Below are 21,508 nucleotides of genomic sequence, written 5' to 3' on the forward strand. Positions count from 1 at the left end.
CTTCCCCTGTCACGAACAGAGCAGGGCGGATAGGGAAGTTGTGGCCCCACCCCCTGTCACACACAGAGCCGTAGGGCGATCAGGGGGTTTGGGCGCTGCCCCGTCACGCTGATCCCGGTGCCGGAAGGTCTCGCAGCTCCGCTGATCCCGGTGCTGGGAGGCATATTACCCTTTTACTATATAGAATAGAGGCCTGGTGCACGGGTGGGGGCCGGTTGGTTTGCCCTGAAGGGTGTCCTGGATCAGGGTGGGGGTCCCCACTGGGGTGCCTGGCCAGTCTGGCTGAGGGGCTGAGGGCCGTTTTCAGGCTGGCAGGTGACTGAAGCTCCCAACCGCTCCTTTTTTTCTTTTTCTTTTTTTTATTCTGGGCCAGCTTTAGCTCTGAGGCCTCGGCTGCTGAAAGCAGGTTTCTGGCCTTTGTTTACCTTCTGTATTTGATACAATGTTGCGGTCCGGCTGGCTGAAGCCCGGCTGACTAAAGCAGGTTTCTGGGGTTTTGTTTAGCTTCTATATTTGCAACATAGTTGCTTAGAGTTGCAGCTGAGAGGCCGGCAAGTCAGGTGGGGAACGTTGGAGTCCACAGTCACTGGAGCAAGCAAGCCTCCCTGTTTGCTTCAGTGCATGGCTGCCAGCCGCCATCTTGGCTGGCAGTTAATTTGCATATCGCCCTGATTAGCCAATGGGAAGGGTAGCAGATGTACGGCTAATTACCATGTTTCTCTTTTATTAGATAGGATAGATACATTCTGAGACCTACACAAATCTTCAACATTGAGAACTCCACCCTTAGCATATGATTAGCTAAATAAACTATGATAACCCAACAGCAAATACTGAACAAACTGATTGATGTTCAGATGGGGTTTGCCTTGAATTGAGCCAACATGTCACTAAGTTTAAAGTACTGCTCTATGAATTCACTGCAAATGGGCTTAGTATTCAAGATGTTAGTATTCAGAACAGCTATTTGTTCAACCCAGCTTTCCAGTCTTGACCCCCAATGCTCCTTTATGCTACAATCAAACTGTGGTCCCTTGGGCAAGCTTCATACTTCTCATCCTGTATTTTGGCACTCCACTCTGCCTCAGTGATTCTGAAATTCTTCCCCACCTAGCTAATTTGCACTAACATAAATGCTACCTATCATTTAAAGCTTATCTCAATTGCTACACCCTTTACAAGCCTTGCCTGAGGCTTTAACTGTCCTGGACTCTAGGTGTTGCTCAAGATACCTAGGGGCCAGGCCAGAGCTGATCCACCATCCTCACTAGTTAAGAAACAAAGAGTGAAGTCCAAGAAGGCCTATTAGATGTTGGTACCAGAGAGGCCTTACTGGTGTAATTACCATCTCTTCTCTTTTAAATCTAAGAGCCTCTACAGGGCTTAGTCCTCCTATTCTAGGCAGGAGAAAAGACCTTTTCTCCCCTTCCTTTCGTTTGAACCCACCCTACCACCAGAATGGTAAAATCAGGGTGTAACCCTGAAACAAGGCACCAAGAAAGCATCCCTGACTAATTTTTAAGGAATGGAAGCCTTGGTGGGCTTGTTAGAAGTCCAGGCAAAAGGAGTTCCTAAAGAACATGTGGTCTCTCCCAGCCCAGGGGTTTAGGGTCCTACATAATTAGAGCTGAAAGGCCCCTTCTCAGTACTGTCTTCTAGAACTGGTACTACAGTAAGCAGTGACTTCGGGATTCAAGATTCAAAGATCTACTAGTAAATCCCAAGACCCAGCCACATATACTAGCTCCTTGATGACTACTAAGACCCCGGCCTTTTCTGCACTGTCAGAACATGAGATTACGTTTCCTCCTATGGCAGTTTTCTAACTTACCTTTTCCCACAGCTTTTTGTAGAAACACCCCTCACAAAACCAGAAGCTGCTAAAAGGCAAGGACTGTAGTTTCATTACCTTCTCCATATCCCCTACCACAGGAGGTACGCTCTACTCTGAACCTGAGTAGAAATCTGCAATGCATCACATCATTACACTGGGATTAGAGTACAGTTTGATTTTTCTTTAATACCTTTAATAAATAAAGAGAACTCTGGTCCTGGGGAGATTTGAGAAAGTTTCTGGCATCTTCCGAACCTTTGCATAATTGATAAATCCTCTGAGAAACAGGAGAAAGCCTAATTTAAAAAAGAAAAATCAGGAATAAATTTATAATTTCCACATTAAGTCTCCTCCCCGGAAATGTCCCCCTTGATAGCACTAATTCATCGTTTTTCTACTAAAAGCTATCAAGACATGAGCAACTTCCTCCAAAGCTTCCAAAGGATTTCCACACCAAATTTTCCATTTCTCATTAAAAAAAAACATAATCTCAAAAACCAAATAAAAGCCTTTTGCACATTCAGAATCTAATTGTCTAAAAGGGAAATAAAAAAAAAGATGGGGCTAAACATCTACATTTGAAAGCCTATGAGAAACATCAAGATCTACCTTCTGAGTTCCAAAAAAGCATTCCAAGATAATTAACTCAAAACAAGAGGGGGGCGGGTGAGGCTATAAACTTTTTCTCAAGTGAAAACAAATTTCATCCTTTCTTATCAAGGGATTTTTTTTGTCAACAGTACATAATGTTGACCACTAGATGTCAGGATCCCCTTACCTATTACAGCAAGTCTCTTATTTTCAACTCTAAATCCTATTTCTTCATTCTTAAAAAATACATACAAATAGGGCACTCTGCCATTTACTTACCAGGCAGGTAAAAGAGTAAGGCTGATTTGTATGGCTACACCAGAATCTACACATTCACGGAGTCTGTACCTCTTGGAAGAGTGAGCTGGAAGTCGGTGTGCCCTCTAATGGAAACTCAGACACTCCCAGCCCTCCTCCTTCAGAGATGGCCCCTGAGTCTTAGACACATTTTTAAACACCTTTAGACCTGGTCCTTATAGAAAAAACTCCAAAAAGGTTGGTTCTCTCCACAAGAGAAGTTCCAAAAATGACCCAAACATTAGGTCCAGATGCACTTAATACACATCCAAAGTCTCACCATTTTTTGCTCACTAGTAAAAGCAGCAAGAAAGCAAGAATGATCAATTATAAGGTATTATAAATTTATATCTCATATCTTTAATATAAAGAAGGAAATCAGCCCATTAAGTTTCTTTAAATTATCTACTGTCAATAATCAACCTGAAACATGCTTAACGGCTCTTCTTTGGTTCCTTCAGGATTTGCTTGGACTTGAGGCTTTGGGGAAGAAGGGGAGTCAGCTTTTCTCTTAAAGACAGTTTAAGAATAAGAAAGTCAAGGAACTATTCCTCCAAAGTGACTCTCTGGCAGGTCATTTTTATTATTAAGCTTCTCAATAATCATGGGGGAGGGGATCATATTTTTCTTTCCTTGGAAAAGAAAAATAGTCATTATATAATGACTATTGGTAAAGTAGATGATGCTATTGGAAGGTGAGTAATGGCATGATGGATGACTTGTATTTTCTAAATATAATTTAGGGTCAGCAATGCATGAGACAAAGAAGGTAAGTCCTGAATGTATTAAGTACCTATTGGCATAGTGCTACATGGTGCTAGCCTGACCCATTAGTAGCACTGCCATCAGGGGTCTTAAGGAAGCTGCAAAAAGGCCCAAACCAGGAAACAGGAGAAAGTGATGTCACAGAAGCAGAACAAGGCAATTATACCATCTTTAATAGATATATAGATATAATGGCCCTGCTATTATTTTATAGAAATGGTAGTGATCTGTTATTATCAAAAATATTTTCTTTACAAAGAATGAAGAAGCCAACAATATTCACCTCAATGTTCATTTCTTTGCTTTAAAATATCTTAGAAAAAAAGATTTAAAAATATTTAGAGTAAAAAATAAAACATTAAGGCCAACCTGAAATATCTGTTATTTTTTTTAAAAAACTTCTGCCCAACACAAAAGAAATTCTTATTTTAATAACAAACTAAAGAATTCTGGAAACCCAATAGTGGTTCTTCCAGAAATTATATCTAACAGGGCTATATATTTTCTGTTTTCTACTGACACATCCAACACACATACTCATGAGTAGTTCAACTGGTTACAATATGCTTAAAAGCAATTTGGGGTTAAGTCTATGACTTTATGGCAATAATTCACAAGGGGAAAAAATCCAGACTATAAAGTCTTATCAGTGTCCCACTGGTCACATGGGGAACCTGAGAAGTGAATATGAATGAGTTAGGGAAAACCTACAACTACTAACAGACATTTTATTAACATTCATGTTATTCTGATGGTGAAAGCCTAATTTTTGAGAGAGAAATATTTTTAAAATTATACTTATTGTTGATTAATCTATCGCTGCATAATATGATGAGGGTTTACTAAAAGTAATCTCACTTCTAAAATTTAACATAATCTTTTCTCTCCTTTGTCTATGTTAAAAGCACTTACCTAAAACCAGGAACACCCACCAGAGCCAATACTGACCATCAAAGTATCCAGGGAAATAAGTGGAAAACTGAAAAAACAAAAACATTTCATAGCAGTTTAGCGATACAATTTCACATTTTAACTTACAGGCACACAAAACATAAGACTTTATTTTGTATATGAATGCTGTCCTTTAGCTCTTAAAAATAAATAAAAGTGCCCTAGCCCAGTGTTTGGCAAATTCATTAGTCAACAGAGCCAAATATCAACAGTACAACGATTGAAATTTCTTTTGAGAGCCAAATTTTTTAAACTTAAACTATATAGGTAGGTACATTGTTATTAACTTAATTAGGGTACTCCTAAGCTGGCCTTTGCTAAAAACATCCTCAATCTGATTGACGTACGTTCGCTGAGGTCGACCCCTTCCAACTCTCCCATCCACACTTGTCTTGTATACTTGTTTCGTCTATCTCCTTTCGTTCATCCTCTCTATATGTCCAAACCATCTCAACATACAGGGCACCTAAAAAATGTTTCGTTTTATAATAATAAAGCCACCAACACAAAATAATTGCAATTATTAAATTGATGACAAAAATACCTGTAGGATTTGCAGCTGGTTGGAAAAATACAGGTAACTTTATGCTTTGAGTAGGTACTTTTGCGGACGTGACTAGCACTAACCACTCCACAATGAGACTGCTGACTGACTGGCTCATTCAACTGGTGCATGAATCGCGCGCCGCGTCTCCCGTTGCCTGACTGACCGACACCCCCCACTTCTTCTAACGCCACTTCTTCAAAATAGACTCGCCCAGGCCAAAAACCGACTTCTGCGCATGGGCCACAAAGTTTCAATCGCACTGTACATGCGTGCCCTCACGTGGTATTTTGTGGAAGAGCCACACTCAAGGGGCTAAAGAGCCGCATGTGGCTTGCGAGCCGCGCAGTTTGCCAACCACTGCCCTAGTCGGTTTGGCTCAGTGGATAGAGCATCGGCCTGCGAACTGAAGGGTCCAGGTTAAATTCACATGCCCAGGCTTCGGGCTCAATCCCCAGAAGGGGGTGTGCGGGAGGCAGCCAATCAATGATTCTCCCTCATCATTGATATTTCTCTCTCTCTCTCTCCCTCTTCCTTCCTCTCTGAAACCAATAAAAACATATTTTTTAAAAAATAATAAATAAATAAAAGTATTTTAAATATTACTGGTTTGAAGTGCTTACGATATAAATATCTTTATTTTCATGGAAAAGTAGTCTTGAAATATGATAGCTTTCAGCTTTATAGACTCCTTGTTTTGAAAGTGCTCAAATCTGTTTAGTTTTCTCAATCTTTTACCCACGTAATATTGGTCCTTCTAGAAACACGTTTTACTAATACTTTTACTTTGTTTACTCAGTGCCAAAACCAACTATTTGGCTTCCTAATGAGCCCTGATTTTATTCCTACTCCTCCAGCCATGCCTTGACCTTGAAAACTTTCTCATGTACATAATGATAACCCCATTCCTTTCACAGGATGTTATTCTGGACAATGGGAATTGAAGCCTGCTGAGAAGGTTTCCCTGCTCTTAAAGGGAAAAAGAAAAGAACCAATAGTTCCCTTTTTTCTGTTGAGCACTGTGGGTTTCTGTGACAATGCCTAAACCTTCAGGGAGGAGCAGCTATACCAACATGGTGAACAGTTGTCCCTGATGATGTCAATAAAACACTGATTTAACTAATCTCCATGTCAGAACTTGTTTTCCTAGATAATAACTTTTCCCACTGTTTTCCAAGCCATTCTGAACTAAGTTTTTGTTACCTGCATACAAAGCCATCCTAACTGATACAAATTGATTCATTAAATTCAGTTTTAAATTTAGTAAAAAAAAAAACAACCCAAAAACCTGGTAACTAATTTTATCTGTTTTCTATTGGAGGCTTTGATGTTCAAAAATTTAACAGTTTGTCTATGTTAAAACCTGAGTATTAAAATATAGTATTTTATTTCTTAATAAAATAACAATGAATATTTAGAGAAAGAATGAAAAACCTCTTTAGGGCTTGGTTTCTTAACCTCAAATTCATGTTTTAGATGACTACATATTAGCTGTCTAGGGAAAAAGCCCGTATCTTTTATCAGATTCTCAAAGGAACTTGGGCTCTAGCGGGTTGGGCTCTGTGGATAAAGTGTCGGCCTGTGGACCAAAGGATCCTGGGTTCGATTCCAGTGAAGGTCATGTATCTTGGCTGCAGGCTCCTTCCCGGCCCAAGCCTAGTCGGGGTGCATGCAAGAGGCAACCAACTGATGTGTTTCTCTCTTCCACTCTCTCTAAAAGATCAATGGAAAAATATCCTCAGGTGAGGATTAACAAAAAAGAAAGGAACTTGGAATCCTAAAAAATGTTAACAACTTCTTTAGAATAAATAAGTTTGAAAAACCACAGTGGTCAGTCAACACCCATTAATTAGTTATTAATGCCAGATTATGATGAGTAATTTGTTTTATTTATAAAGTTGTCAATAGCAATAAACTTACTTGAAATCAGAAGACACTTGAAGAGACTAGATCTTTTATAACTTTAAATTACTTCATGTGATTCTAACTTCCAAATCACTGAAGATATCTCTAATTTACTTTATAGATAAGACCCCCTAATGGAGCAGCACTTGTTAAACAGTTAAAGATAAATAAAAAATAAAATAAAAAGAGAGAGAGAAAGAGAGAGAGAGTAGGTAGTGAAAAACCTGTAGGATAGATGCCCCTGGACCACTAATATTCACTAGATTTGATTACAAAACTTGTATGCATGAACCAATTGCAACTGATTTAGGTTCAACTTCATGATACCAGAACAAAGACAAACCAAAAATCATTTTAAATGTTGACATAATGCAAATAAAACAAATGAAAACAATAAAATATTCAAAATTACTCTATTTTTTGTTTCTCTACAGAGTCTATCAACTCTGGTGTACAACTTACCCTGACAATCAAGATCCACTTAATTAGAGAGAGACCAAATCCTGAAATGGCCCCATACCTTCCTGCAGCTGAAGTGGTCAGGCAAAAAGACAGGAAAAACCCAATCCAGTTAAAGAGGAATGCCACTGTAAAAGCAGAGAGAAAAAAGATATCAGACATGTCCTATTACCCTGGAGCAAGAGTGTGCCCTCTGACTTGCTTCTGCTTAAATGGCTTTCCCAAGGATAAAAGAGAGCCCAACCTGCCCTCCACAACCCTTACCCACTCTCTCAAAGCAACCAAGAAAACATCCTCTCTGAATATCAGATGATACACTATTATAGCTACTGCTGTTCACTTTTAAAAAATGCCGTAACTGTATGCTTATGCCTTTGCTCTGTGTTAGACTTCAGTAAATAAAATAAATGCCTTAAACATTAAATTAGTGCACCCAAATAATTTGATTCAAGTCATTCATCCTCCTGCTTCTATAAATTTTGGTAGTTTACATAACGTCACCTCTAAAAGCATTGCATTTCCTTCATATATTTTTAATATAACAAATAAAAGAAATAAGGTCGCTCACTTTAAGTGAGGCACATGGAAAGATAAATGCAAAACATTAAGGAGACAAAAAATCATGCTGACTTTGATCTGTTAGAAAATAAAAGCTCACAAAAAACAAAATTCATCAGACAAAGGCACTTACAGGTCAGGTATAAGTAATAGCAAGGCTATGGGGCCCTGCAGACCGGAAAGATGAGCTTGGCTCGTGCATAAATGCAGCAGCCCCGTAACCAATTTAATTATTTTAATATTTTCCATAGAAATTCATAAAAGTATAAGACAAAGAGAAAGGATATTAAGATAAAAGTGTACTAAGCTCTGACATTTCAGTAAAAGGCACCAAATAAATAGTATTAGTTCCACTAGTTATTTTAATTCAGTCAGATTCACCCATAATCCAAAGTATTCCGTCCAGTCTGTGGGAAGTGGCTCTGCTATGTGTATGTACTTACTGAAAAAAGTTAACATAAAAATTCCATCGTTTCCTATCCTCAGCTGGTCAGCATCATCAAAATCATCCCGACCCACAAAATCCTCATCCTACATGAAGAGAAAAAGAATAAGGTAAATTCACAATGAATTATTTCTAGGCAAAGGAAAGACATCTAGAAAAAGAGAGAGGGACAAAAGTAGTACCAAGGAGAAACTTACTGCTTTGGCTCAATTCAAAACTATAAGCATTAAGGATCAGTATGGTTTTTAAATGTCATTTTGCACCTGAAACTTATATAATGTTATAAACGGATGTTACTGCAATAAAACTAAATTTTAAAAAGAGACCTAAGAGTAGGATATAATTAGAGAAAAGAACAAATCTTTCTTCCATCTCATTTTCTAAGTGATTTTTTTCATTTTATAACCCAAGTTCTTTAACAATATACTTCAAAAATTATAAACACAAAGTTCCATATATATATATATCTTTTAAAAAGAGAAAATTTACTTATACATCTGGCTTAAATTCTAGAATGTCAGTAATCCAGGGCCTATTAAGGAGACACAATTGAGTAGCTCAGGTGTTTTATGAGACTGACATAGGGGAAAAAAGGATGGCATCATCATACATGTAGAGTCTACAGGGCTGCCCACTGCTCATCTCCATAATCATTTGTTTATGTGGGAATCTAGGTCTGAAACAACCTCACTTCCAATTTTATTGGCAGATCGGATCTCTTCCATCCTAACATGAAAACATAATATTGCAGATCTAGAAGGAACATAATCTTGATCAATATTGACACCAACATACTGTAGCCTACCTTTTTAACTGATGTAGATGTGTTGAGACAATGAAAAATAAGTGAATATATGCTTAACAGTAAAAGTGATAGACTTGTACACAGCCCAGTAAGCGTTCCTCAAACTAAACAAACAAAAAAACTTGAGGGGCAATCAAAACTGTCCCTACACAGAAAAGGAGCTTGGAAATCCACAACAAGCTGTTAACGTGCTTCCCTTGGGGACTGGAACTAAAAAAAGGGAAGGATCAGTGGTAGCTTCCATTTCTAACTTAACATGTTTCCTCTCTCGTTTAAAATTTTTATAAGAATGTGATTTTTATTTTATTTTTTAAAATACTAAATACCCAGTATTCTGACTTCACATTAGCAGGATAAATAAGGCTTTGCCAAATTAGAAATTGTTTTTTTGCATAATTAGTCAAAGATATATATGCTACAAAAATACATGGAAGTGAAACCAACTTATGATGGTCTGACTTTCAATTTTTCACCCATATGGTGGTGTGAAAGTGATATGCATTAATAGAAACTGGCTAGGCTAAACTAGGATGTTCGTAGTTTAAGTGTATTAAATGTATTTTCAACTTACAATATTTTCAACCTTCAATGGGTTTATCAGGACGTAACCCTACTGACTGTTGCCAGGATAATGTTTCTAAAACACCATACGGGTCTTATCACACCCCTGCTCAAAAACTACAACGGATTCTGTGTGACCTGCACATAAGTCTAAATGCCTCAGCCTAGCATTCAGGAGATTCTAAAGGGTGTCCCAAAATTCACGCAAGAAATAATTTTGATAGAAAACACAGGTTTATAATTAAAAATTGTACATTTTTTATTGATTCATAAAGTATATAGTCTAGGGTTATGTATGGAATAGCATATCAGGTAAATGGCCTCCACGGCTTTGCTGGCACATACGCACTCTTTTGTTGAAATTTTCCATGACTGTTTTGCATAAATGTGGCTGAATTTCGATGAGGCTCATTTTCATCTTGATGGCTTGGTTAATCGACAAAATTGTCGCATTTGGGGTTCAGAAAATCCACGAGTGATTGTTGAGAAACAAATGCATCCACAACGTGTCACTGTTTGGTGTGGATTTTGGGCTGGAGGCATCATTGGACCATTCTTTTTCGAAAATGCGGCTGCTCAGGCAATAACAAAAGAGTGCATATGTGCCAGCAAAGCCGTGGAGACCATTTACCCGATATGCTATTCCATACATAACCCTATACTGTATACTTTAAGAATCAATAAAAAATTTACAGCCGAAACCGGTTTGGCTCAGTGGATGGAGCGTCGGCCTGCGGACTGAAGGGTCCCGGGTTCGATTCCGGTCAAGGGCATGTACCTGGGTTGTGGGCACATCCCCAGTGGGAGATGTGCAGGAGGCAGCTGGTCGATGTTTCTCTCTCATCGATGTTTCTAACTCTCTATCTCTCTCCCTTCCTTTCTGTAAAAAATCAATAAAATATATTTTAAAAAAAAATTTACAATTTTTAATTATAAACCTGTGTTTTCTATCAAAATTACTTCTTGCGTGAATTTTGGGACACCCGTTACCACCTACAAATCTGTTCTCAAGCAAAACCAATGACTAAATCCACAGAACCTGCCCTGTACCTGGCGGAATTTACACCTGCTTCCTGGGCTTTTCCTTCTGGAATGCCTTCCTTAAAACTCAAGGCACATTTCAAATTCCATCTTCCCCATGATCACACAATAAAAAGTCACAGTTCTTATGCTGACTGCTCCTGTGCTGCTGCTTAGATATGGGTATTGAAGGGCCTTTTCCCCAGCTGGATTTGAAGCTCTTGGCAGGGACACTGCTTTATACAAAACTTTCTACCTACCCATCTCAAAATACACAGAAAGCACATTGTATTAAAAAAGTGCTCTATATAGGTTTGCTGAATAAGAAAACCCTTTAAGACGTTCCTTGTCCAGCCAGCATTGCTCAGTGGTTGAGCATCGACCTATGAACCAGGAGAATGCCTCTGTAAAAGCAGAGAGATGGGATCTGAATTCACAGTTTGATTCCCAATCAGGGCACATGCCCAGGTTGCAGGCTCAATCCCCAGTATGGGCTGTGCAGGAGGCAGCTGATCAATGATTCTCTCTCATCATTGATGTTTCTATCACTCTCTCTGTCTCCCTTCCTCTGTGAAATCAATAAAAACATATTTTAAAAAAAGATGTTTCTAAATATGTATACACACTTGTGAAATAAAAGTATTCTAAAGAGTTCTGTGATTAGTCAGATCTAATATATTGGTCTATTTCCATAGGACAGTTGCCATATATTCCAACAGGTCTACAGCATACATACAAGGACTTTGGAGTCTAGAATATCTGGGTTTGGCTCTCATCTATGTTACTTATTAGCTACATGACTTTGGGCAAACTACTTAATCTCTCTGGGACTCAAGTTTTTATATCTGTAAAATAGGGATAATATAATCCCTACTCTGTGATGTTACTATGAGGACTGGAAACAATATACAAAATACTATATGAAAGCACCAAACATAGGATCAGTCATGTTGTTTGTTTCCAATACTAAAAGTTACATTAAGACTGTTTTGTTCTCAAGGCAATAAGCTCCAGGAGGTTTTTATTTTCTCCCTGGCACCTACAAGAACTGAATGCACATCACCATGTAGAATCAGCCTAGATTAGACTTATAAACTATTATTTCCGCCAAGCAGTGGTTTTAGGAGCCCCATCCCTGAATATGTGGTCTGTAAACAGTTCCCTACCCTAAGGCCTGAACTTCTAGGGGTTGTGCCATTGTGTTACCCAGACTGAGCCTCCCTTCTTTATCTTTCACTCTAGTTTCCTGCCGGAACTAGAGTCTAAAGTCCTGATCAATCCACATTCCTGGAGACTGGATCCTGCTTCCCATTGTCTCAATATTTCAAGGCCCTACCTATATCAGCTTCAACCTGGATGGATATTTAAACCACATCTACATCATTTACCAAGAGTGCCCCCAAATCTCGGGCTGGCTTTTATCACACCCCACCCGCACTCCCGTTAATTAACATCAGGTCAGATGGATCTGAATTCACTACTGCCCTATAAATGCTGTAATCTGCACTGGTAGCATAAGGGTCATCTTAGATGATTGTCAGGACACTTTTATGAGATTAATTCCATAAAGTTGCACTTATTCATTATCTCCATAGATCTCCCCAACAGCTACCTACCTAACACCAAAACTGAACTGTGCAGAATCAAGGGGAAGGCAGTGTATTTCCTAAAACAGCTCCTGCTCCAAGACACATCAGCCATGCCAGGAGAATTGAGAAAGTGGTGGTAGTAGTAAAGATACAGGGAAAATGAGCTGGCTTAACTAGTGATTTTCTTATCATTTTCAGGAAGAGATAAGAGCTTATTATCTCCAAAGAAAATATGCTTGTTTTTAAAAATTAGTTGTACTTTTACTAATCAATACAATTGTAAGTAATAAATCAAAGTGGATAATAATGAAAATAATTTGATTCCCATGGACTTACTCTTCCAGGAACCAAAGGGATAGTAGCTTCAGCCTTGGTTCTCTCGGCTTCGTCATAACTGGGCAGTGTGGTAGCCACATTGTAAGATGGGGGCTTTGGAAACCCAGACTCGTCTTTGTAGTCAAAATACACTGCAGAATTAAAAGGAAGTCACAATTATCTGATGATTAGCTGAACGGAGGGGAAAAAAAGATTTCCACTAACTCTGGCAAATAAAAACCAGGCACTCCTCTAAGAGCACATGTACATAATTGAATCAAAAGATATTTATAGATGAATATAAGAGTGGGAATGATTTTTAAATTTATCTACTTCTCACCCGGTTGCTGTGACTCAGTGGTTGAGTGTCAACCTATGAAACAGGAGATCACCGCTGGGATTCCTGGTCAGGGCATATGACAGGGTATATGTAGGGGGCGTGCGAAAGGCAGCCGAACAGTGATTCTCTCTCATCATTAATGTTTCTATCTCTCTCTCCCTCTTCCTGCCTCTCTAAAATCAATAAAAATATGTTTAAACAAAAAGAAAGAAAAAACAACTTCAGGTGAAATGCAGATGTAAATGGGAAATATAAAATATTAAATCTTTTAGAAATAAATACAGGAAAACATGTTATTTAAACTAAATCTGCCACCTAAGAAACTTGGGTTTTTTTTGCCCAAGTCAAAATAACTATTTAACATACATACATAAATATACATATACTAGAGGCCCAGTGCACAGATTTGTGCACCGGTGGGATCCCTTGGCCTGACCTGCAGGGACTGAGCCGAAACCGGCAGTCCAACATCCCCAGAGGGGTCCCAGACTGCGAGAGGGCACAGGCCAGGTAAAGGGGCCCCCCCGGTGCATGAATCCGTGCACCAGGCCTCTAGCATGCATATAAGATCTTCAGTTAATCTCTTCCCGCGCTCCCCCTCCTCTCTGAGATTCATCAGTCTGTTCCATGTTTCCATGCCTGTGGTTTCCACTCCTGCGTTGAGGGTCTGCCCCCTGGTGGTCAGCATCTTAGCTACCACACGGTCGGCCGGTCACTTAGGCTTTTATATATATACTAGAGGCCCGGTGCACAAAAATTTGTGCACTCGGGGGGGGGGGGTGGGGGGTGAGTCCCTCAGCCCAGCCTGTGCCCTCTGGGAGTCTGGGACCCCTCGGGGGATGTCCACCTGCTGGCTTAGGCCCACTCCCGGGGGATTGGGCCTAAGCTGGCAGTCAGACATCCCTCTGGCAGCCCAGGAGTCCTCGGGGGATGTCCACTTGCCAGCGGGGACCAGGCCTAAGCTGCAGTTGGACATCCTTAGCACTGCTGAGGAGGCGGGAGAGGCTCCCGCCATCACTGCTGTGCTAGCAGCCGTCAGCCTGGCTTGTGGCTGAGCAGAGCTCCCCCTGTGGGAGCACACTGACCACCAGGGGGCAGCTCCTGCATTGAGCGTCTGCCCCCTGGTGGTCAGTGTGTGTCATAGTGACCAGTCATTCCCAGTCGTTCTGCTGTTAGGGTCAATTTGCATATTACCCTTTTATTATATGCCTGGTGCATGAGTGGGGGCTGGCTGGTTTGCCCTGAAGGGTGTCCCAGATCAGGGTGGGGGTCCCACTGGGGTGCCTGGCCAGCCTGGGTGAGGGGCTGAGGGCCGTTTTCAGGTTGGCCACACCCCCTTCAGGGAGGGGGGTCCTGCTGGGGTGCCTGGCCAGCCTGGGTGAGGGGCTGATGGCTGTTTGCAGGCTGGCCACAGCCCCTTCAGGGTGGGGGTCCCCGCTGGGGTGCCTGGCCAGCCTGGGTGAGGGGCTGATGGCTGTTTGCAGGCTGGCCACGGCCCCCAGCCACCCAAGCTCCCAGTGGAGGCTGGCTGGAAGCAGGTATCTGGGATTTATTTATCTTCTATAACTGAAACTTTGTTGCCTTTAGCGGAGGCCACAGCCGGCAGGGCAGGCGGGAAGCTTGGCTTCCTCCATCGCCGGGGCAACCAAGCCTCCTGCTTGCTCCAGCTCCATGGCTGCCGGCTGCCATCTTGGTTGGGTTAATTTGCATATAGTCACTCTGATTGGCTGGTGGGCGTGGCTTGGGGTGTAGCAAAGGTACGGTCAATTTACATGTTTCTCTTTTATTAGATAGATATACACATGTATACATATACACATGTGTACGTATATATCAGTGATGGCGAACCTATGACACGTGTGTCAGAGGTGACACGCAAACTCATTTTTTTGGTTGATTTTTCTTTGTTAAATGGCATTTAAATATATAAAATAAATATCAAAAATATAAGTCTTTGTTTTACTATGATTGCAAATATCAAAAAATTTCTATATGTGACACGGCACCAGAGTGTTTCTCTTTTATTAGATTAGATAGATATATGCATGTATACATATACACGTGTACGTATATATTATAAAATATTCCATATAACTTCCTATCAAATTTCTTTTTACTTTTAATCAAATCATACTAAAGTCACATCACAAACAGAAATGTACAGTTTGAATTAGCCCACTGCCATAGTAATTTTTAATACAAAAATAAAACTGATATCTACTATTTAAGTTGAGGAAAAACAAGAACATTTTAATTTCCCTATTTCAAAAGATTTTTTAAAAATAGAATCTATCCATACAGATCTCATACAATTTTAAGTTTCCATGAAAAACTTGACAATCTTTTCAAGTTTATTTAGTACCAAAAAATCCAGTATTTGTTACTGTTAAATTTTATATATCACAAATTAAAATAGGTAAAATGAATATACAAAACATTGATTTGTTATTTTTCCCCCCACCAAAATGGGTGTTGCATTCTGTTTCTTTTTTCACATAAATGGACTAATAAGTCCACACAGTTAACATTTATCTTAAAAATAAGCCATGTTAATTTAACAAAGGGTGGAAGGCCATTTAAGCCATTAATGAGGTTTCCTTTAAAAAAGAAAAAGAAAAAAGAAAAACCCTAGTTCATAAGTAATAAAAAAATGAATGGTCTTGAGTAACTTATGATCTCTAAAAACCTATTTCCCTAAACTGGAACTAAAAGAGTTCATAGAGACCTAGGAACTTAAGTGTTTGTTTTATTTTGTTTTTTAAGACCTCTGTAGTTGGATACAATGCCACAAAACCCAAAGACTTTATTCAAGAGAGATCTCTTCAGGCCTTATTCTACAGTTTCTTTCCTTTATACCCAATCTTAGAAACTTTTGTTATTTGCTATTGAGGCCCACAGCAAGATTAACAAAAACAAGAGAAAGAGGTAGAGGACCTCATGCTGAAAGCAAAAGGAGATGTTATCTGACAAACCAGAGAGGAATTTGATTCTTGAGTCAAAAGTTCTACAAATCTCAATGAATAAAGGCATCACCACTATAGTACAGAACAGAATACCTTCCAGAGATTGTTTTCTGTTGTAATCCCTAAATCATAAAGAAATTTTTAAACAGCCCTAGTGGTTTGGCTCAGTGGATAGAGTGTCAACCTGAGGACTGAAGGGTCCCAGGTTTGATTCCAGTCAAGGGCACATGCCCAGGTAGTGGGCTTGATCCCCAGTAGGGGACATGCAGGAGGCAGCCAATCATATGATTCTCTCTCATCACTGACGTTTCTATTTCTCTCTCCCATTTCCCTTTCTCTCTGAAATCAATAAAGATATATATTAAAAAAAAAAAAAAATATGAAATGTCAGTGAATAAGAGAAAGAAGTGTTTGAGGAAGATTTCTATCTAAAATGGTTATGGGGGGAAATGGGAGACATCTATAATACTATCAACAATAAAAAAGTACATATATTAAAAAATAAAAAAAATAAAATGGTTATAAAAATTTACACAAAATAGAAACTAAGATATTCAGGAAAAATTACCTCCTATAAAAATGAAGGACTTTTATCATTAATAAACAGAAATCCGATTTCTTATTTATCAGTTGGAATTTTCATGAATGTATTTAATAGAAGACCAGTACTAATAATCTAGGCCAGCGGTCACCAACCGGTGGTCCACGGACCACTGGTGGTCCACGAGGTCCGAAAGGTTGGTGACTGCTAGTCTAGGCAGAGATGAGTGAATAAGAACTAGCATTGCAATTCTTTCCCAAGTCTTGCTGTTGTTGTCTTATATTGATTCCGCAAGTCACCCTAGAATTCTTCTAAAACCATGTTAGCATTGTTAGTTTCAGAAACTTATAAATAAAAATACCTTAACTAATACAAAATGATGGGGTTCAGAATTTGAAGCCAGAGTAGAGGTGAGAAACTTTCTATGATCATCTAATTACAATGGCAGCCTTGGGCCACAGAGACTACCAAAAGATTTAATCTCACATCAACTGATGACAACTGCCTGAGGTGCTGTATTGAAAAGGATTCTGAGGCTGTTTGGTATGAATGCTGTCTTCAACTTGCCTATCCACCCTGGGAGTGGGTTGGGTTGAGTTGTGGCACCATGAGCCATGTACTTGCTTCAGTTCTATTTTGGAGAATATGGAAGAGGTTTCATTAAAAGTGGTCAACTTTCAGCAATAAAAGCAGAACTGGTTATCAGAAAGCTCTAGTTACCTACCAAGAGTCCTCAACTAATGAGATTGTTTTCTTCCTCCCTATTCCTTCTACACATATACATGAAAATTAACAAGATAATCTGACATAATGTGGGAAGATGAAAGGTTAATTAAGGAAGGTGGAAACTATGAGGAACATTTAAAACATGAGAAACAGAATGAAAGAGTTAGGAGACTTCTAGTTGTTTTGTTTTTAATTAAGAATTTACTAGCATAAAAGAATGTAACATACTATATTCTACACCATAGGTACTAGAATCACAAAAAGCAAAATAGCTAATAAGGAAACTACAAAAAGAACAAAAATTAGGTAATGTACCTGGTTCCTAAATTTCTACTTCTTTTACATTAAGAGCCTGTTGGAATGAAATTGAGTTCCAAAATAAAATGGGGTTTGACCTATTTTTCAGAACAGTAACATTAGTTTTTTTCCACCTCAAGCTACGAACTAAATATAATTTCAAAGACTATTTAGGGGAAGCTGAAGAAAAGATAAACACCAATAAACACATACTAGACAAGTCTATGGCTCAGTGCACTTTAAGAGCTCAGTGGTCCTCTGGCCCATTACCTACCTACTGCACTCTCTGGAGAGATGCTGCTGTAAGGAGGAGGAGCGTCACATGCAACCTGTTCCAGCTGTACAGGCTCTTCCACATTCTGCAACTAAACAAAAAGTTCACATTTTAATTCAAGTATAAAGCCAGTAAGAGAGAGAAGAACCTGAAAACTGGAATAGCCTTTCTGTAAAGCTAGTTGGCAATTTGTTTCAAAGGTCTTAAATTGTGCAAATCCTTTACAAAGTATTCTACTCCCAGGAATTTATCCTAAGGAAATAATCAGACAGCGGCAAAAAGGTATATAAACAGGGTAGGGCAAAAGTAGGTTTACAGTTGTGAGTATGCAAAACACAAGAGTTTATTCTTGTATCATTTATTGTCTTATTTTCCATACAAACAACTATAAACCTACTTCTGCCCAACACTGTAAATGTCATTGGAGCAAAAATTAGAAACAACCTAAATTCCAATCATGGGAAACTTATTAAATAAATTACAGTTCATCTCACAAAAGTCTACTAAGCAGCTATAAAAATGAAAATAAAGAAAATTTGATGGCTCAAACAGATATCCACTCTAAATACTATTACATAAAAAAAAAAACAACAACAACTATCCCTGGCCGGTTTGGCTCAGTGGATAGAGCGTCGGCCTGCGGACTCAAGGTCCCGGGTTCGATTCCGGTCAGGGGCATGTGCCTTGATTGCAGGCACCTCCCCAGTGGGGGGTGTGCAGGAGGCAGCTGATCGATGTTTCTCTCTCATCGATGTTTCTAACTCTCTGTCCTCTCCCTTCCTCTCTGTAAACAATCAATAAAATATATTAAAAAAAACCAAAAAACTAAATTTACCAAACAAACAGTATGCATCATACAATTTGGTATTGGAAGATATTTAATAGAAAGGAGGTCTAGAATGATAGACATCTACAGCTTACACTGTTTATCTCCAAGTGATGTGATCACAGGAATATTTTTTATACATACATCTAACTTTTTGTAATGAACATTTATCACTTGTGTAATTTTCTAAGTGACAAAAATAATCTAACAATAATAATCTGTTAAGACAAAGACAAATCACACAAACCAAGGTTTACCATTATATTCAGTTCGGGCATGGAAATTAGATCTTAAATTAAAACATAAAATTCTACCCAATTATACATATAACCTCTGTCAATTCATCTAAGCAACTTCCTCGTTAGTCAAATCTACAGCTGCAGTTACTTTAACTCACACTGAAAGTGTGTCTTCCTGCTATTGCCATATGGCTAGTCTATCCAATTCATCTTCATTGAACAAAGACATTTGTTTTAATTTTTCCAGTGTGACAATAGACTACAGCTCATTTAAAAGATAAACTGGCTGAGAATGGGAATCAATCTGTAAAGTAATAACAGAGTACTCACTGGGGGTTCTGCGTCCGGGCCGTGTATCATCATAATACATACTGCCAACTAAGCCACTCGTAAAATAGCCTCTAAACCAACTGCTACAAAGAACTGTATCTTGAATTGAGAGAGAAAAACAGAGAGTCTGACCTGTCATAACATTTAGTAGAGCTCCCTAATTCATTAAATTTTAACTAACCATCTCAGTCTCTAATCCCTATAATATTCAAAATCAAAAGCCAACAAAACTTTTCTGATTAATTCTACAAAACATTCAATTTCAAATGAATTCCTGTATCAAATTTCCATCAACATCTACCATCTGATCACATTTTTTAAACCCCTGTAATCTAATGGTAAACTTAGAGCATTCCCAAAGTAATTATATTGTAACCTAAGATGAATTTTCCTTTTAGAGGAAGACATATGGGCAAAATAGCTATAGTAATGCCAATATTTCTAGGACACCAAATCAGTAAATTCTTTAAATAGAGTTCCTGGGGCCATGGTTCACTTGTTATACTATCCCCACCTCCCCTCACAGAGAGGAAGGGAGAGGGAGAAAGGATAGAAACATCGATGATGAGAGAGAAGCACTGATCCGCTGCCTCCTGCACTCTCCCTAACTGGGGATCAAGCCTGCAACCCAGGCATGTGCTCTGACCGGGACTCTAATCATGATCACAGAGCCACAGGCCGGGCTCACTTGGAATACTTTTAACATTATCTGAAGCTCTACCAGGGTATTCTCAGCCTACTCCTAACCACACTTTGTGTCCTCGGAATGTTGCAAAAAGAAGCAAGAGTCTTGCCCTATTCGGTTTGGCTCAGTGGATAGAGCATCGGCCTTCGGACTGAAGGGTCCTGGGTTCAATTCCGATCACAGGCACATGCTGGGGTTGTGAGCTTGATCCCCCCCATGCAGGAAGCAGCCCATCGGTGGTTCCCTCTCATCATTAATGTTTCTCTCTCTCTCCCCCTTTCCCTTCCTCTCTGAAATCAATAAAAATATTTATTTTTTAAAAATCAAGAGTCTGCTGCAAAAACAGAGGCAAACATGGACTTTTCAAGAATATTGCCTTAATATACTGTAGCTAGTAATGCTTTTTAAACCTAGTAATGTTCTTTAAACATAGCTTGATATCTTTGATTGTTTTATACTTCCTGAGCTTGGTCAAATAATCATGTTGCCTCTGCATAATTTAGGTTTTAGAAAGGAAGCATGGCAATTCTAAGAAATTACAGAGGTCCAAAGAATAAAGAGGTCTAATACGCCAGTATCTATAAGATAGGTTGCCTGTTTCCTAGCAACCTGGAAATGAGAAATTTGATCATCCCACACCAGAGTAACAGATAACAGAGCAAAGAAATTCCAACCGTCACAGAAACCCCCATTTTCTCTTTGGTGAGCAAAAAAGAAACATTTATAGGTGACTTTTTTGCTCCATTAAGATTCACCACTTCAGAATCATATACTAATATTATTTCCAACTGAAAACAACAAAAAACACCCACTGTGACTACAGAGGCTCCCCATATTGGAGAGATCCAGGACTTAACTGTACCGACATGTTTTCAGTAATGCTGGTGATACATTTAGGCTCTGTCAAGAAATGTGTTTAAAATAAAATACTACAGTGTGGGAGGAAAAGAGACAACCACCTTCAACAAGTATTTAGTGACCACCATCTGGGGGAATAATAACTTGCTAAACAACTGAATCCCTAAGTACACATCTTTTTAGACTTTGGGGGCATCTACAGCCATGAATTTACTCTGCCAGCTAAACAAGTCAGGCACACTAAGGGGGGGGGGGGGGGGGCGGGGAGCACATGTGCACTAGAACTGGAGTGGGACTTACCTCTAAGCCTTAGAGGTTCTCAACCTGTGGATTGCGACCATCGGAAAACACATATAGCATATCAGATATTTACATTACGATTCATAACAGTAGCAAAATTACAGTTATGAAGTAGCAACGAAAATAATTTTATGGTTGGGGGTCACCACAACATGAGGAACTGTATTAAAGGGTCTTGGCACATTAAGAAGGTTGAGAACCACTAAGGCTATAAAATTGGTTATTTGGTTCCAAAGTGTATTTTTAAGGTTCCCCTTTTCTGTCCCTGAGAACCCTTCCTTGTAGTCCTCCCTGCCACATCCTAGGGCTCAGGGATCTTCAGGCTCTCCCCTGAGCCTCTCTCAGAAAATAAGCGTCATTGTCACTGTGGGGCTGGTGTTGGAAAGATACCCTGTCTCTTCTATCAACTGGGTCAGTGGAAGCCTGAGTACAACCTACTGTCACAGAATCCTGGTTTGTAGGAGATACTGCGAGAGGCAGGTTTGAAAAG

General features: G+C 39.3%; 1 protein-coding gene across 1 annotated transcript in view; it reads right to left on the reverse strand.

Moving 5' to 3' along the window:
* The window catches only part of NDFIP1 (Nedd4 family interacting protein 1), a 27,553-nt gene extending 6,825 nt beyond the window's left edge, over positions 1-20,728 (reverse strand). The window contains exons 1-7 of the mRNA XM_014453917.1: positions 20,723-20,728; positions 17,781-17,871; positions 12,661-12,791; positions 8,348-8,435; positions 7,350-7,474; positions 4,400-4,466; positions 2,025-2,130 (exon numbers count right to left, since the gene is read on the reverse strand). Of these exons, the coding sequence (XP_014309403.1) occupies positions 2,027-2,130; positions 4,400-4,466; positions 7,350-7,474; positions 8,348-8,435; positions 12,661-12,791; positions 17,781-17,871; positions 20,723-20,728 (612 nt within the window). The 3' untranslated portion in view covers positions 2,025-2,026. The remainder of the gene's footprint in view (positions 1-2,024; positions 2,131-4,399; positions 4,467-7,349; positions 7,475-8,347; positions 8,436-12,660; positions 12,792-17,780; positions 17,872-20,722) is intronic.
* Between the last annotated feature and the right edge of the window lie 780 nt (positions 20,729-21,508).

The sequence above is a fragment of the Myotis lucifugus genome, unplaced genomic scaffold (assembly GCF_000147115.1).
Source record: "Myotis lucifugus unplaced genomic scaffold, Myoluc2.0 scaffold_28, whole genome shotgun sequence".
Lineage (NCBI taxonomy): Eukaryota > Metazoa > Chordata > Mammalia > Chiroptera > Vespertilionidae > Myotis > Myotis lucifugus.